This window comes from Molothrus aeneus, chromosome 6 (genome assembly GCF_037042795.1).
Source record: "Molothrus aeneus isolate 106 chromosome 6, BPBGC_Maene_1.0, whole genome shotgun sequence".
NCBI lineage: Eukaryota > Metazoa > Chordata > Aves > Passeriformes > Icteridae > Molothrus > Molothrus aeneus.
In genome coordinates this window covers 41072926-41090230 of record NC_089651.1, presented here as the reverse complement: position 1 = coordinate 41090230, position 17305 = coordinate 41072926, and the positions used below count along the sequence as shown (strand labels likewise).

Below are 17305 nucleotides of genomic sequence, written 5' to 3'. Positions count from 1 at the left end.
TGTACTGTAAAATTAATCCTTGAGATGCTTGTTCTCTAATGGGGCATTCTGAAAGAGGTTTTTTTTGTGGTGCCCTGTTTTATTGTGATTGAAGGTATGACAGAAGTATTTCTCTGAGTGCTAGGAAGGCTATGTCTGATGCCTCTTGTGTTTTGCTAGGAACTGATTGATTACCTCAGGACATACTCTCACAGTGCTGCGTATGCAACATCAATGTCGCCTCCTGTTGTGGAGCAAATCATCACCTCCGTGAAGTGCATTATGGGTGAAGATGGTACAACTATTGGTGAGTCTTTCTAGCAGTAAGCATGTAGAAAGGGGAAGCAAGAAAGAGCCTCTATCACTTTGACAGATAACACATTCAGTGGACACTTTGATAATTATCCATTAGTAAATCTGCAGTTGAAATTTCTGGGTCAATAAACCATTTACAATTCTGCTTGGCAGATCAGCCTAAAAACAGCATAAAAAGTTTTCAGCTACAGGTAAGTCATCTTAGTCTTGCCTAAGACACACTGTTTTCTTGTACTGATTTTTGTTTTCTGTCAAGCTATTCTAGCTAGCTTCTTTTCCTTTCCATTGTCTGTCCTTTGTTATTTGCCCCACTTTAAACATTGCTTTCAGAGTATTTTGCTGTTATATCTTTTATAGTTGTGTGCTGGTTTAGTGCAGGCACAGTGCTTTCAATTTTCATTTCAATTAAAGTGAATGTGGAAATGTTTCTGAAATCCCTTTTTACTTGGGGAGCTGGAGGCATTTTTCAAAATCTGAACTTAATGGACTAGGAGAATAAATTCAGCATATTTGTCTTTATTGTCTTAGTTTTCCTATTTCATTATAGAGGTAAAAAAGGGAAAATTTGTACTGCTCTCTGGGTATTTAAAGTCGTAATGACAGATTCTTGTGTCTCATTTGCCTATGGGTAGCAGCCTCCTTCAGTTACAGCATGAAACAAGTAGCCCTTTAAGCTGCCTTGAAGCTGAAATGGTACAGTTTGCATGTAGGTTACTTTCCCCTCTTCACAGGTAATTAGAAGTTGTGAGTAGCTCACACAGGTTGCTGATGTAGTTTATTGAGGATCTGTTGGTGTCATTTAGTTTGGAGGCTCTTAGAATTCTAACTGCAGTATATATTGAATTCTTGGAGCTTGAGGCATCTGGCCACGAGGTGGTGGTAGTGTATGCTGAAGAAGTGAATTCGCTTTTGAGCATGTGCCTGACCAGCCAACCTGTTTGATAACTTACAGTGGAAAAGCTCAGTGGAGATATGACTTGAGAATTTTCCTGTTATAACAGTTTTCTTTTGGTTTGCTTATATTATCTGAGAACAGACTCAAGTGCCAGCAGTGTGTGTAGGTGGTTGCTCAGCAGAGAGGCAAGTACAGCTCGGCAGCAGCCTGTGTCTGTGCTAGCTTTGAGTGCTTCCGAGTGGTCCATGGGAGAGACCTGTACCAAGCTACAGGAGCTGACTCCCTGCTCTCCAGTACAGGTATTAAGCAAGCTTCACACTACACAAAAAGTTGTCTTGCTGTAGTGTTAAACCTTAGTTTGAGGTTTTTATAGCTGGCGATTTGCCAACAATCTGTGCTTTGCTTGTTTTGGGTTTCTTCCAGTATCTGTTTTGCTTAATGAAGCAGGAAGCAAGGGATGTGTAACTGATTTCTGTTTGCAGTATTTAAACTCAGGCATTTTTGTCTCTTTCTGAGGCTGCTGTGTGGCATTTGTTCAAGCCAGGAGAAAGGAAATAACTTCCATTCCATACTGTTCTCCTGCCATTATACCAGCAAGATCCATCCGATCTAATCCATCCGAACTAATATGGCCAAAAAAGAAACTCAAAAGATCGTTTCTGTTCTCATGTTGCTTAAAACGCATGTTGAGCTACATCCTGCTAATTTGGTGCCAAGAAGTACCAGAATTCCTAGGCATTCTAACAAGAAAATGAGTGGTTTTGGTTTTTATAGGTGTCTCATTTCCAAGAAATTTCTGTATGTCCACTTTCTCTATAAGCTTTAGCACTTCTCATAAGTGATGGGTACCACCTGGATAGCCAGAACCCTGTCAAATCTGAAAGGATTTCTCAGCTGCAGGTCTTGTGAAAGTGTTAACTGGCTTTTTAAGCATCTAAGTCAACTTTGAGTTAAGATAAGGACCTCACAGGATGATTTTTGCATGAAAGTGCTTTTCTATTTATTTTCTGCTGTGTGCTGTTTCCCAGTCATGCATTTTTAAAATTGCCTTAAGGCCTTAGAGATAATATTACTTTGTGGACATTTTATGTGGATGAAGTTGGCAAAAGTTCAGTTGGGTGAACTAAGCAGCTGATTAGTGATAGGATGACAAAATTTTTTCTTCGTTTAAGGGCTTTGGCTGAAAAACTTGTGTTTGGATTCTGTGGAATTACAAGTGGGGCTCTGGAGGACTACTGCCTGCAGCTGGTTCGACTATGAATAAATAAGGAGTAGATGGGTACTGGTAATAGTTGCTAACTGTGAAAGACAAGTGGAGAAATAGTGTTAAATGGGGTCACTGGCAAGCACCTCTGAATTGACTGTGTACTACAAAAATTTCATTGCTTTTAAGTTAGTCAAGCTGAATGAATCGGTAAAGGAAACTGAGATAGGGCAGTGGTTTTACAGCAGCACAGGAGTTGGAGCTGGAATCCCAACAGTAGATGGCTGGCTCCCAACTTTGCTTTGGACCACAGCTAAATCTTTTAATAGCTTCAAGAGTGCTTTTTTGAAAAGAGCCTTTGTGGCTTCTTTGTCTGCCTGCTTCTGTTTACCCCATGATATTTGTAAAACCTGCTGTCCTCCATGTCATCAAATCTTTGTGGAAGTTGTCATGTCAGATCGAGATAGTCTGTAGCTGAGGAATAAGTAATAGGAACCAAGTAGTTTTTGAAGATGAAAGGGTTTTTGTAAATAATTTTGCAAGAATATGTTCATTGTCTAGGTTATTTCTGAATCTAAAGAAGTGTCTGAAGACTCCAAACTTACAATATGAGGTGTTGTAATTACTAAAACTTTACATAACTAAAAAAAGCGAATGTCTTCTTTCAGATTTTTCCAGCAAGTTGCCAGTGACTAAATAGGATATTGGGAAGAGGCAGCACAGGCAAAACAGAGATGCTATGAAAAGCTTCTCTGCAGAGAATGTAAGACATGTGCTTATGTGCAGATATGCTGCCTTAGTTGGCACTGTAGTTTTCTTGTGTCTTGATTTCTACTCAAATTAATCTGTTAATTCTTTGTAAAGTGTATGTATGTAAGTGACTAGCAGACTTCAATCACCCTGAAGACAGTTACAGCAGTATAGTTATATATTAATATATTACTTGTTCCCTCATCCAGATTGCAAAAACAATGCTAACAGCTAAAGCAATAAGGTGGCAGTCACCTTATGGGTTCTTGGTAGTGGTGGGTTCCTCTATGGGTTTTTCCAGTACTGCAGCTCCTCTACATTACCAGATCAAAACTCTGTCCTATTTTACTTTGCATTACTTGTCTGTACTGTAATTGGCTAGAAGACCATCCTGGGGTCTTAAACAAGACATACTTGATCTGTGATCCCTTTGAGAATTTCTTCAAAGGAACAGTCATCCTCAAGAGTGTTGAGCCCCTTGAGCATATAGACTCTCTTCACAGAACTCAGGTGACAATGTACATGAATATCTTGTATATCATCACATTTGGCTTTAATATATATAGTGGAGCAAGATGATCATGAGGAGAGATGGAGAAGTCTTCTTTCTACAAAAACAAATTTTTTGAACTGTTTTCCAATTCAAAGTCTCTGTGGTTGAAAACTTTAATGAGAAAGTGTTGCAGATGCTTGTCAGCAGTTTGGTGAATATTGCTCTTGCTGTGTTCAGCCACAAAATGAATGAATGTCAGATAGTTTTGTAGATAAAGGAGCTTTTTAAACAATGATAATAAAAAGACACAATAAGCAGACTTTTCAAGGTCATAGTATACATACACAAAGATGACAAATTGATTCTTGGAATGAAGTTTTGGAAAGCTGTAGCATAAAGCCACTTGATTCTTGCTGTTATTTAAATTGACTGTAGGGAAAATGAGACAGCTTGGTTCTTGTCATGGTAAATGAGACATTGTTATGATTTATGATGTTAAGTACTTGACCTGTCTTGGTGAATTTTTCAGCATCAATGATTTGGTTTGAGTTGAAAGCTAGATTTTTTGCCGCTACAATTTCACTAGGACTGGGAATCCAGCTGGCTCCTTTCTGTTATTTACATAAGAGCCAGTGATGCATCCTGTGCAACAGGAGTTCTGTTAGCCTTGTAGCTGTTCAGGACCCAGCCTGTTTGTTGCCCTGATAACACTGCTGGGGGCAAGTGGAAGAAAATCATAAGTAACCCAAGTGAGATACAGGCAAATCAAAACATGCTAAGTGAAACCAGTCTAAGGACTGGTTAACCACCTCAGAAGTGAAACTTAGTTTGCTTTCCTATGTATTGAAAACTGAAGATGAGCCTTAAACCCAGGTGTGGTTTTAAGTTTCAACTAAAGCTGGCAGCAGTACTAATGGCTTGTAAAAGAGATGAGCTATTTCTTTCCACAGACCTTAACTCAGTAATAGTAATTATAACTCTTGACATTTCTAACAAGTTTGACTGACTTCCCTGTGAATTTTAGGAGGCAAATATCCCATACCTAATCATAGAGCCATACACAGCATGTATAGAATAAGTTGTGGATAGAACTTGCCCAAGATGACTCGTAAATTTGACTGAATGTTGTCTTGAGCACTGTATAGAAATGAAGGATTATTATCCAGCACAGTTCAGTGGAGGTAGCAGTTGCATTGGCCATCCCAGCTGCTGAACTACTGGAAACAAATAACTGCTCTTTGAAGGCTGGTCAGTCAGTTAGCAGCACAGAGTCAGATTGGTATTTGTCTCAGCATCTCAGTTGTGAAGAGCCAGTAATTTATTCCATCTCATCAGTGAAAACATTTTAAAAAATTTCTACTCTTGCCATTGCTATGTGCAACAATATTGAGTGAGTTAAATCAGAGAAGGCAGTTAAACCAATTATAACCAGAATAATAAGAATGTACAGCTGTCTTGGCAGAGAATTGAGCATAACTGAGCTGTTTAGAATTCAGGACCATTGTTATACTGTTCATATGCCCAGGGAGTAGCATGCTGGGGAAAAAAAAACCAAACCAAGCTTAGATGGTCTGCTTAAATTCTGGAGGAGAAAAGACTGCAATTAGTACTTTAACTTCCATGTGGTTAATCAGGTCCTCAAGTCTAGATAGGACCTCAGCAGTTCAATCATCTGCCTAATCAGTAGGTATCTTGAAGTTGGACATTTTGTAACATTACCTTTTTCTTTCCAAAGACAAACCAGAATTATATGCAAGTGCAGACATTAGCAGTAATGAAGGAATAGCCCATGTTTCAGCACCTAGAATTGAATTTTAAGTAGCTTATGGTATATTTATAAATAAAATCAGTACTTTGCCATTCATTGCCAGCAGTCAATCCACAAATGGAAGCAGTGACTGCTGTTGTACTCCAAGGAGGAAGTACTTCTTCTGCAGGCTGAGGCTGAAAACATTCAATTATCATTAAAATCTGTTCATTTGAATTTCCTCCAATAATGCACTTGTTAATGAGGTGTTAAATTATCACCTTGGGAACCTGGGGACCAGTCAAAACTAATTTGAGCAAAGTGATTTTTTTTTTTTGTTGCTGCCCTTGAGAATCTCAAGCTGAGCTGGGAAACTGTTGGAAAAACAAATACTCTGGGGGTCATAAAGAGAGTTTCCTGCTTCTCTCCAGGGGTCTAACAGTTTTAAACATCATTCTCTGTATTTGTACTTCCAGCTGAGGATCTTTTAAATCCAGCTTGTTGCTGCACCCCTATCTCCCTCCCACAGAGCATGGCAAGCTTCCAGAAAAACTGCTTTAACCTGGACTGCACAGGAGAAATCTTTCAGCCTTTGATGCTTTGAAGAGTGTTTACAGACATTAGCAGATTTGTACCCTTTGTGTTGTACATTGAAATACGAGAATTCTTCAGTGCCTCTTCTTTTGGCTTTATTCAACATTGTAGTGTTTGTGTAGAGCTTATAAACCTTTATAAGTGTACACCTGCTTTGTTCTTGTAACATTCTGGTCCTTTCTATTTCTGTTACAGTAGGAACTATCATCCTGTGTCTTCATAGACTAAACACTATTCTTCATAGGAGAAATACAACTAGAAATGTTGTTTTGTTGAAGTAATTTAATTTTTCTTAATTTCTTATGCTATAATTGATTTAAAACGTGTGTCTCACTTTTTACTCTCAATAGCATATGAGATGCCAGGTTTCTACAGAATGCTGGTGTGCTGCTTATACAGGAAAAGGAGAGAATACTGGTAGCAGGTTACTAGTATATATATAGTATATATTGTTAGAAACAGCACAACTAAAAGGCTTCTAAATTAAGCATTAAGATTAAACATTTCAACAGCAGTAGCCGCACTCGAGATGATGTGCACGCTTTCTCTGGATTAGTGTGAAATGGAGTTCATGGTTCCTGATGTGCTACATGATTTACTAGAGCAGAGTTTTTAGAAAATACCTGAATGACCCACAGAAGCACTGCCTCCTATCATCAGTCCTGGCAGCTGCACCAATTTTCTGCATAGAAAAAATAATACTAGTACTGCAATAGTGTCTGCAGTGCTGAGACTTCTAGGAAGACTGTATAGTATAATTGTTTCTATCTTCTTTGGAAACAGGCAGTAGTGAGTAATGAAACCTTTCTGTGGACTGTGTTAGGCTATGTGGGACTTGCAGGCCAGCTGGCCTACTGTCCATGCCTACTTTAGTGGGTTCTGATGGAAAATATGTTTGGCACAAGGTCAACTCCTGCTATTTCACATCAATGCAGTTGACCTACCACAAATTCCCAAACACAGACAATCTTGACAATCTACAGTGTGTACTTTTGTCCTGCTAGAGTGCAGATGTTTGTTAATGTTTCGGAATTAATAAACCTTCTTCGATAGTACAGATTTCATTTTTAAAGGAAGAAGCTGTCTGAAAAACCCGCATGCCAATTAATGCGTTTTAAGAGCACATGGCCAGAGGAGAGATTTGAGATTACTTTAAATAAGATGGAGCAGATTCTTGATTTTGATACTGGGGCTTAGATCAAGACAAATTGACTTGTCAAGGACAGGATAAACCAACCTGTAGGGCTTCTTTCTGCCACAACAAGCTAAGCTTCTGTTAATGCTCAGGTTATTGCCTAATTGTTGCATAGTGGAAAAGTTGTGGTTACAATACTGCCTACATGGGGGAAAATGTGTTACAGAGTATGCATGCTTCTCAAATTCGTGTTGGCTAGCAGCTCCTAAGATTTCTTAACTGTTTGTCCATGGACACTGGGATTGCAAAAAAAAGAAGAAAAAAGGCGCCAGTACAATACTTCTGAAACTTTTCAAGACTTTCAAGCATGCCTTCCAGCTGGTCAGCTTAATGTTGTATCATATAAGTGTGTTGGCAAACTCAGGCTCTAAATGGGCGGTGGAGAACTCATTTGTCTTGCAACTACCATCTCTAGAACTGAGTACTTTGTACAGATGGGTCACTCCTATGGAATAACTATACCAGGAGCTGGAAGCAAAATGTTCAGTACCTCCAATCTGAAATAGAGCTTGTCTTTTCTAGGATTATAGCTATATTCCTAACAAGTATCTTTTTGTTCAGGATGTGGCAGCATAGAGGGTTTTTTAGCAATTGTGAGTTTTATATGCACAGCTTTGATCTTTCCAGGATCCTTGGAAGACAGAGCTGTTCAGGAAAAACAAGTCTGTAAATGTCAAAGGAGAGACAAGGTCCCCAGGGTTTAGGCCTTTTCATGCACAAAGCCTGCTCTCCCACCTCACTGCATTTCCAGGTGGCAGGATACCAGAAGCTTCTTGCCAAATACAACTTACTGACATGGGAAAGCTCAATACCCTTGCTGTTGAAATTATTGTAGAGTTTTAGGGTAAATCTGAAAGCACACTTTAGGACAAGTATGGCTATATAACAGGTATAAAGACAGATGTGGGCAACTCTGACTTGGTGGGAAATTTGCAGGCTATAGTTTTTATCATAAGCTGAACTTGGCTAGAAGCATCTTTGATGTCAAAGGAGAAACTTGAAATGCTGTAAAGGACCTCTTATTGAATGGATGAAAGTCTTCACAGAAAGATTCAGGTGCTGCCTTCTCAATGATTTCATACAAAAGCTTCCTTTTGAAAAAAAAAAAAAAACAAAAACCAAATAAGCTAAACCAACTCATTTGGTGAAAGTTCTCAATTTTAGGACACATTAATAAAGAGCACATACACACTTGCAGCATCCTGTCTCTCCCATTGTGCCTTGTGTTAGGTGAAATCTGTAGGAATATTGTATTGGGAGGTCCTGTTGAAGGACAGAAAGCACTTCAGAAATTAATGTGCTCCATTCCATAAGGTCCCATTTAATACCACTGATGAAAGCAGGTATTGAGGACTATTCAGTTCACTTTCTTTAGCCTTAAAAGATTCTTCTACAAAAAGACATAGTAGAAGGTAGTCTGTCTGCCAGGCTGCTTTTCTGGATTTTCAGACTAACACAGATATAAATACTTCTCATAGTACCTTACAGTATCAGTTACTGGTCAGAGCGTGCTTCTGTGTAGGATCTCATTATTATCTGGTGTTCATGGAGCCTGTTTCATAGCGCTCTTGGCATCATTTCTTTATAGAGCTGCCTTGTGTTCAGTTTGGCCAGAAGATGGTACTTCAGTGTTTATGGCTGCCCCTCCCAAAGGACTTTGCCAAAGAGTACAGCAGTTAAACACACCCCATCCCTCAGGTGGTACCCCCTCAGGGATACCTCACTATCCAGGTGAGAGAATGGATGCCCTAGCTCTATTTGTTGCTTTCTAGATGAAGCTGATTATTTCTAACCAAAACTGGCTATTTTTAACCAAAGGTGGACACTTTATAGGTGGCTGGTGTTTCTTTTCCAGTGGATGACAAGCCTTGCTGTGCTAGAACTTGAGCACTAGTCCAGCTGCTTTAGCAGCAATGCTGTTAGAAGCTTTTAAGGTGTTGACATGGAGTGTGACCAGTCAGCTGACTTTTGCTGAATACTGTTTCTTGCACTTTGAGCATTCCTATCTGATTTTAAATTTAAGAGCAACACTTCAGTATGTGGCTAATGCAGCTGCAGGGAATGAGGGAGAAGACTGTTGCTAGTCATCTGCAGTTAATTTGCACTGTTTCTTATTCTACCTTATTGCCTGTGATTTATGTGACATACAAATCCCTCTATTTTGCTGAATTGGCTTTGAGTTTTAGAAGAATAGATTAATAGATTGTGTTTTTCTAATGTTTTTTGAATGTAAAATTCAAAAAACAATGCAGGAAAAAAAGTCTAATTTTTATGACCAGCTAGCAAGAGTTCAATAGGGAAGGTAGTGCATTAAAGCTCAGTCAGAAGAGCTACTGAATTACTGCTCTAAAGCTGAGTACTTGGTTATCTTGTCCAGTCTATGGATTCTATTGTGAACTCCTTAGAGATCTGCCTAATGGCAGGACAAATATACTAGAACTTAGTACTATTAATAAATAATAACTTTGCCATAAAACTGCACAGACTACACTTCACTACATTTCCCTAAACACTATTCTTATATTTGAGAATTTTAGGGGAAAAATGCTTTGCTTTTTTTCTGAACACAATAGAGCTAATTCTTCTTTTCCAAGTTTGGTTTTGGGAGGAGTTTCCTGGAAACATAGGTCATTCAGTGACATTGGGTATGGTTGTCAGACTCTTCATCTTTTCTAACCCTATAGCTTTGGCTATAGCCTGTGTTTTATGCAGTCATTTTTATAGAATTTTAATACTTTTCATTTTTATAGTACTTCATACTTGGACCTTCTTTCTTCATTATATTTTGAGAGAAGTGAGAACAGTTTGGGATAGAAGAAGGCTACATAGCCACTTTGGGGGTTTTGGTTGGTGTCTTTTTGTGGTTTTTTTGCGCGCTTTTTGGGGTTTTGTTTTGGGGGGTTTTTTGTTTGTTTTGGTTTTGTGATTTTTGTGGATTTTTTTGTTTGCTTTTTTCTTGGGTTGGTTTTTTTTATGGTTTTTTTTTTGGTTTGGGGTGCATTTTTTTGTCTTGGTATGGGGTTTTTTTTGGCTGGTTGTTTTTTCTTGGTTGGTTTTTTTTTGTTTGTTTGTTTGTTTTTTGGGTTTTTTTTGGGTGGGATTTTTTCCATTAGGAAGAAGGCATTAGTAGCTTGTGGCCTATTGATTCTGGATATGGCGCCCTAATGTCCTGCTTGAGTCCATAGATTTTGGTACTTATTTAACTTGGAAATTTTAGTACCAAGGGAAACCTTTGGAAAGTGTTATGTAGATAAAAAAAAATCCCCTACAAGTGTTTGTCTTGTGTAGGGATTAGTTCTTTTCACAATTAATCATGAAGTGAAGGATTTGCATAACCCTGTCTTCTTGCAAGCTCTGTAAATACCTGGTAACCAAGGGGAATTACACTGGGTTCCAGGAAGTAGATGTGTAGGGGGTTTTGATAGTTCTGTTGTAATGGCATTTATTGGAGTGATGGGAGGCACTTCTGCTGCCCAGGCATGGTCTTGGATCTATGTGGTGGTCTTCATAAAATACCTTAAGTTTTGGGTTTGATATGTTCAGTGAGACTGAAGGCTCACATGAGGGACTTTGGGAATATTTTTCACAGCAGGATTTTTTCTAATGCAGGGTATAAATGTTCAATGACTTCCCTTTAGATTTGAGGGTAGTCTAACATGTGGCCACAAGGGCTGTATATTCCATACACTGTACATTTGTTTTTCTAACATAATAGTAGTAATGTACCATGGAGTGTTTCAAGTGCCTTTTCTTTTAAAATGTTGTCTGTATAGATCACACCTATTAATCTTAAGCATTGTGCTTTTTCTTGGAAAAGCTGGTGTGCACTGCAGCTTTTTTGTGTTCTGGGAAAATAAATACAGTTTTCTGCACTATTTCCTGTGGTCTGTGCATGGAGAGAACAGCTATGCCATATGACATAGGGTGAACTCCAGCCTAACAGCAGCAGAATGGCAGAACTTGTGCTAATAATATATGAGTACAATAGATGCTTTTTAAATTTGTTTTATCTGTTTTAACGTGGATAGATTCAGAAGAAATTTTGTGCTATCACTGTAAATGAACTTTGTAGATGGAAGGAGTAATTCCAATGCTGGTATTTTTGTTTTTCCTCTGGAAGAAGTACTTACAGTGTTGTCCTTTTTGTTTTCCTCATGCTTGACCAAAAGCTGATTTCATGTTTTCTACTGACTGTATCTTTTGATTTTTGATTATAGTTCTCTTAAAATGTGAAAAGGGGCTGCTTTGTTGTTCTTATTGCGCATGTTCAGCTGGAGGTGATAATCTGTCTGGTTCTGTAAGGTTTTTTATATCTGTATGATATTTTACAATTAATAAATATAGTAATATTAGCTGAAACTAGGTGACTGCTGCATTATGTGTATCACTTCCAGCTTGAAACGAGATCTTCATCACATATTTTTGTATATATATTTAATAGCCCTTCATATCCTGTATCTTCTCTTGTACTGCATAGGGAAAGATCTCTTTTCTGTGTTGCTGTTTAAAAACCCAAGGAATAGTTTGCTTTGATAGTGACTTCCATTGTAAAAAAACAGTCTGCACAAAACAGATGGAAAATATAGTTCACACTCTTTGTTGCTATGTTGTAAAGCTACTGAACTGTCTCCATGGAAGTAGATTATAAACATCCTTAATATAATATGCTTTGTCAAAGCTTGCACATTCCTTAGCCTCTAAAGAAATGTGGTGTTTGTATGCGTTCCTGATGTTTTTACTCTCTGTGGCTTCAATCTGCCATAAAGGCCTGCCAACCTTTTTGTATTGTACAAAGGTTCAAGTCTTTTTTTTGTTTTGTCTCTTCTTCACTGATGCTTTCTCTTGAGATTTAGAAGAGCAAAGATGTGATTTTTGAATTTCAGTGCCCATGGTATCAAAATAAAAAGAAAATATTGGTTTTAAATGCTTGCTTTTTTTCAACAATTCAGTTAACTTGGCAAGGTAAGTTTCATTGAAACTATATAATTTTTTTCATGGGTCTGACTTTATAGTGAGGGTACTATAACTAGTTCAGAAGAATGGCTTGACAAGCTCACATTTCTTTCTTCTCAGCAAGACACAAGAATAGCTGTCAAACAGGATATGTACATCTGACTTTTTAATGATTATGAATGCTATTATGATGACTGTAGTTGTGATATTACAAAATCTGTATGAGCTAATGTGTAAGTAGTGTTAATACAATCCCACAAATCCTCCCAGTGATTAATATGTACAGTTAGATAATACATTTACCCAGGCAACACAAACTTAGTCTTTGTTCTGGAGGGATGACCCTAATCACATTCTTTAAAATTACCTGTTGATTTGAACCAATGTTTTTTAAGTTCAAAGTCTGTAAATCATAATTGTTCGGCTGCAGGGCATTTTAGTCGTATGACAACAGCGCAACCAGATACAGTGAGCAAGGTATAAACAAACAGGAACAGCTATTGTGAGTTACATTTCAGAAATTGCTTTCTGGATTGCCTAGGGGGGCCAGGGGGGAATTGTTGCATGCAGTACTGCTATTCTTCAGCAGATCCTTCAGCTAGTGTCAGAGTGAAGTTGGCTGGTAATTGGTGCTTTTGTTCTCACTTTGTATCACAGTAGATTTTGTTTGTATGGGTAACCTGTTTAGCTGTCATAACTCTAGAGAGAACTTAAACTGCTCAGTAGAAATTCAGCCTCTAGAGAAGTTCTATGTGAAAAAATACAGTGGTACATGTAAAGTTGGAGTTAGGGAACCCTTCTGGGTCTCATGAGCCTAGTCTCTCACTGCAATAGGACTTGAAACATATCAGAGGAGATGAGTGCGATATGACCATGAAATGTAACTGCTGATCCTATGCAATTCTTTGCATATGAAATAATTTTGTGTTCAGCCAGTCTTACTAATATTTAGATACACAGGCACATGCTATTGCTTTATTCTTTTTTTTTTATGTAACATAGAGGTCAGGAATAATTTTATCAACTTAATCAACCAGGCATTATCTTGAATTCTCCTTTAAGTGGAAAGGGCTTGTGTGTTTCTGACAGCCTTCTGACAGGAGGCAGTGTTTTGGTTTGGTTTTGTTTGTTGTTGTTGCCTTGGACAAGATCCACTTTTCATCAAAGATGTCAAATCTGCTTCTCTCTAGGTGGATTTCCTATGAAGAGTCACACTAAACACAAAAGGAGAGCATGGGATCTTTTGTTCTGTGTGGTGTGAACTTTAAAGTAGAGACAGTTGCTGTTTCTGCAGTGTCTGGTATACCATTGTGTTAGTACTGAGGGAAAAAATTTAAAAGCAAATTACCAGATACACATGATTCTAGTAGTCGTAAAGGAATCGACTGGTACCAGCAACCAGCAGTCTTTTTAGACTTTTCTAAGTGTTAAAAAAAAGCAGGTTTCTGTAATTCAAAGTGCATATTGTCTGAAGAGAAGTGGCAAGAGATGGTATTATGACTTCCCATCTCTTGAAACTGAGTTATTACGATTAATTACAGGTTGGCATTATGTTTGAGGGCGTGGTTGTCTCTTACATGATAACTCCAGTAGATAATTTATACAACGTGGATTCACTATTTTATAATTTCTCTATCTTTAAAATCAAGGCACTGCTGAAGGTAAACAATGGCAGCAATTTCATTTTACTTTGCATGCTATCTTGCATAAGATAAAAGCCTGCATAAATGTAAATCAGCATTGTGATTGTATTTGGGGCCTGGTTTTGGAGGGGATTGGATTTTTTGTGGTTGGCTTGTTTTGTTTTTTCCCTAACTTATTAGTAATTCAGACCTAAAGAAATCAATGCTTGCTGCATGACAGTTTTTGCAAGTTAGGCTTAAATAAAACATTGATATACAAAGTCTGTTTCACAGTAGTCTTTGAACATGCTCTATAACCATAAGTTTTCTGGCAGCCCAGATTTTTTTTAGGTTTAGAGAGAACCACTAGTCCAGCAGAGCTTTTGGAGAGGCAGGCCTAGGGGGATCTATGTCCTGCTCAATGGTCCTTCCCTCTTCTTTAGGTAATGTTTGTGCAGACTTCAAAGACTGCTTGAGGTCAGCAGATCATTTCCTCTGATTATCACACAGGGAGTCTGAGATGGTAATGACTCCATATCCCTGTTGGGTGTCATTTTCTTATCTATACAGAGGGAAAGGGCAGTTTTTAAAATTGGGTAAAAAGCACTGCGGCTCAAGTGGTAAACCTTGTGAAGGTTGCTGCTACAAGCTCGGTAGTTCTTAAGATCTCTTTTAAAGGTTGACAAATGTAAACACGTGCATTTTGTTGAATTACAGCCAGATGAGGCTCTTGGTATCCCTTAGCTGTGAATTCTTGAGGGCTGGATGTGCCTTTATAGAACAAATAAATGGTAAGATGAAAAAGCTCCAGGTTCAGAGAGCTGATTTCAGCAACCTGAATGTGTGGGAGACGGTATTGTTATGGCCAAGGCATCAACTGATGAACCTCACATAGCAGCACAAAACCTCACACACTTCAGTGACAAATATGTAGCATGTCTCAAATGCCAGACTTGTGTAGGAATTATGCTGGTATTAAGACAGCTGAAATGTTTCCATATTAAATTACAAATAATCCTGTCTTTTGGATGTAGCAAAGAGTTGTGTGTTGTTCCTGTTGTGGAGCAATATTTTAAACAGAGGGATTTGAAAGTTCATCCGTTGAAATAGTTGGTGTGTTCTATTGGCCGTATTTTTATCAGAATGCTAAAAATATCTGGTATTTTAAAAAATGCTAGTCAGTATGCAAGCTGTGATGTTGCGTACCAGTGGAGCCTTTAAAAATCTGTACTCCCTAGAACTGCACTGAAATTCAGTTTCTTACAGCTCACACAAAGTTCAGCAAAATTGATCATTGGTGCCCTTGTTTTTTGTTAGTTTTGGGGTTTTCTAGGGTGTGTCCTCCTGTTTCATTTAATTACATCTCAGTGTAGATATCAGTTCATTCTGGGTGTCAAGAGGGACCAAGATGTTTCAGTTAATAAAAAATTCAGTTCCTGGCTCTAGAAAATCTGGATTAATTAGTAAATCTAAATTGCAAACTAGAAGAAAGAGTCATAATAAAACCTACATGAAAACTGTTCAGACATGTTGGTCCTTAGAGTTGTATTACATTATTTTAATATGGTATTAATTAGAAGGTGATATCACTTCTTCAGTCACTTGCTGGAGCAGGAGATTGATAAAGAGGAAGATTCTGAACATGCTGCAGTCTGGTTCTGCCTTGGTATAAGTACTCACATAATTAGCAGCTGATCCTCTGTGCTGTGGTGTAGCCTCTGTTCTTTGGCTCTATTTTTTCCAAATACTGTGCATCAGTTGATATTGGTAGTTCTGAATGTATTTTCTTCATGTAAAGATGAATGCCTTCAGTTGCCTTTAGCTTGATTTGGGATTGACTGGTTTCTGTTTGCTCTACTTTTTCATTAACATTGCTTTAATGGTAGTGGCAACATTAATGCTTTATAGCTGTCGGAATCTCAAAAAAGATGATTTTGTAGTATACTCTCTGTGTAATATGGCAGAGTTGGAGATAACAGTATTGTACAAAACTACAGTAAAAATGTTTTGTTAGCAAGGTGAGACTAATTGTTGTCTGTTGGAAAACAAACAAAAGCCTCCAACTTGGAAAGAGCATTGAGCTTTTTCTTGTGTGTGTCTTTGCACACTGACTGTGAGTTGCTGCACACCTGTGCTGGGCTTTGGAAAAGCCTACAAAATCTCCTTTAAGGCTACTGCATAGGTGCAAGAAATGCTTAGTAAAAATAGATCTCTATCTGCATGTCTGTGGAAGTTTATCAGTTGCTGTCTCCACTGTGTTATTCCCCCACTGTATGTGCTTATTTAGAGTGAATAACAAAGAGGTTTTCCAGTGATACTGGTTTCCTAAGGTAAGAGCCACCCTTGCTCATTCAGACAACTTATTCTTTCTCTGTGAAACTTTTTATTAATGCATGTATCTGTGCTTCTTGGGAGAACTGGAGAATCATGCTTTATCTTCTACTCTTTTTTAATGAGTTGTGGTCTTCTGGATGGTAAGTCATCAGCTACTTACTGCGGCTTCTGGAGGTGATGAGCAGAAATTTGTCAGCTGAAATTTTTGTAAAGTCTTAAATGCTGTTTAATTGTTGTGGTGGTTTGGTCTCCTATCATGTTTTGCTTCAATGTATTTTGCTTCTAAGGCTGTAAATCACATGTAAAATATATTAGAATCTATAATAGCATCCCTTAGGTAACTGCTACATCAAGAGAAGAATATACTGATTTGATCTTAGCTAGAGAGAGGGTCAATCAAAAGTGAACTGAGCTAAGACATCTTTTAATACATTTGTTACCGCTGTGGAACTGAAACTGCAGGAATATTTCTGTTCTATTCTGCTAGATGTAATTCCTGGAAATGGTCACACTTGGGCTTCCAGCTCATGTTTAATTTCCCAAGCTAGACAGTTATTCTACTTTTTCGAGGTGAACAAAATGTTCTGGTGTTATGAAAAAAGGATGTGTTTCTTAACCACTTCATTAAATATGTACTGTTGAAAGAAGGACAAGTTCAAAGTCATTTTTTGGCGTAGAAGTAGGCTCAGAAAATGCTATGAGTGTTCAAATAATTACTGCTTTTTATTTGGCGAGGATTGAAACCCAAGGGGAGATTTAGTGTGCAGTGAAATTCATCCAGTTTCTTGCATTGCTTAAAGTGAAGGTACTGTTTGGTTGCATTGTAACTTGTTTAATTATCCTGCAAGGTCCAGTCCTCTGAATTACTCCAGTATGATTGCCATGTGTTTCCAGATGTCAGAGGAGTGTCAATCTAGTAGTGTTTTGGTGTGTGAGACACAGCCATTCTTTACCATTGCTTGCTAGTTAATTTTTATTCTCTGTGCTTTACAGCCTTTCTTCCCAGAATAAATGTTGCTACTCCAACTTTTGTGATGCAAAAATGCAAAGCAGAAGAGGTGCATAGCAGAGCAATGAATGTCTTCCATAGGTTACCTAAAAGCCCTGGGACAGAGGTGGCATTTTAATGCAATACAGCTACTTTTGCTGTAAAATTTGTGATGAAAAGAGTCTATGCAAAAAGCTTTTAAAGAAGATTCAAAATGTCTTTACTGTTTGGGAGAT

The 17305-nt window shown here is 38.0% G+C and overlaps 1 protein-coding gene across 1 annotated transcript in view; it reads left to right on the top strand.

Annotated features, from left to right (window-relative positions):
- The window catches only part of SPTLC2 (serine palmitoyltransferase long chain base subunit 2), a 77546-nt gene that overhangs the window by 30190 nt on the left and 30051 nt on the right, over positions 1-17305 (top strand). The window contains exon 9 of the mRNA XM_066551912.1: positions 160-286. Coding sequence (XP_066408009.1) covers positions 160-286 — 127 coding nt within the window. The remainder of the gene's footprint in view (positions 1-159; positions 287-17305) is intronic.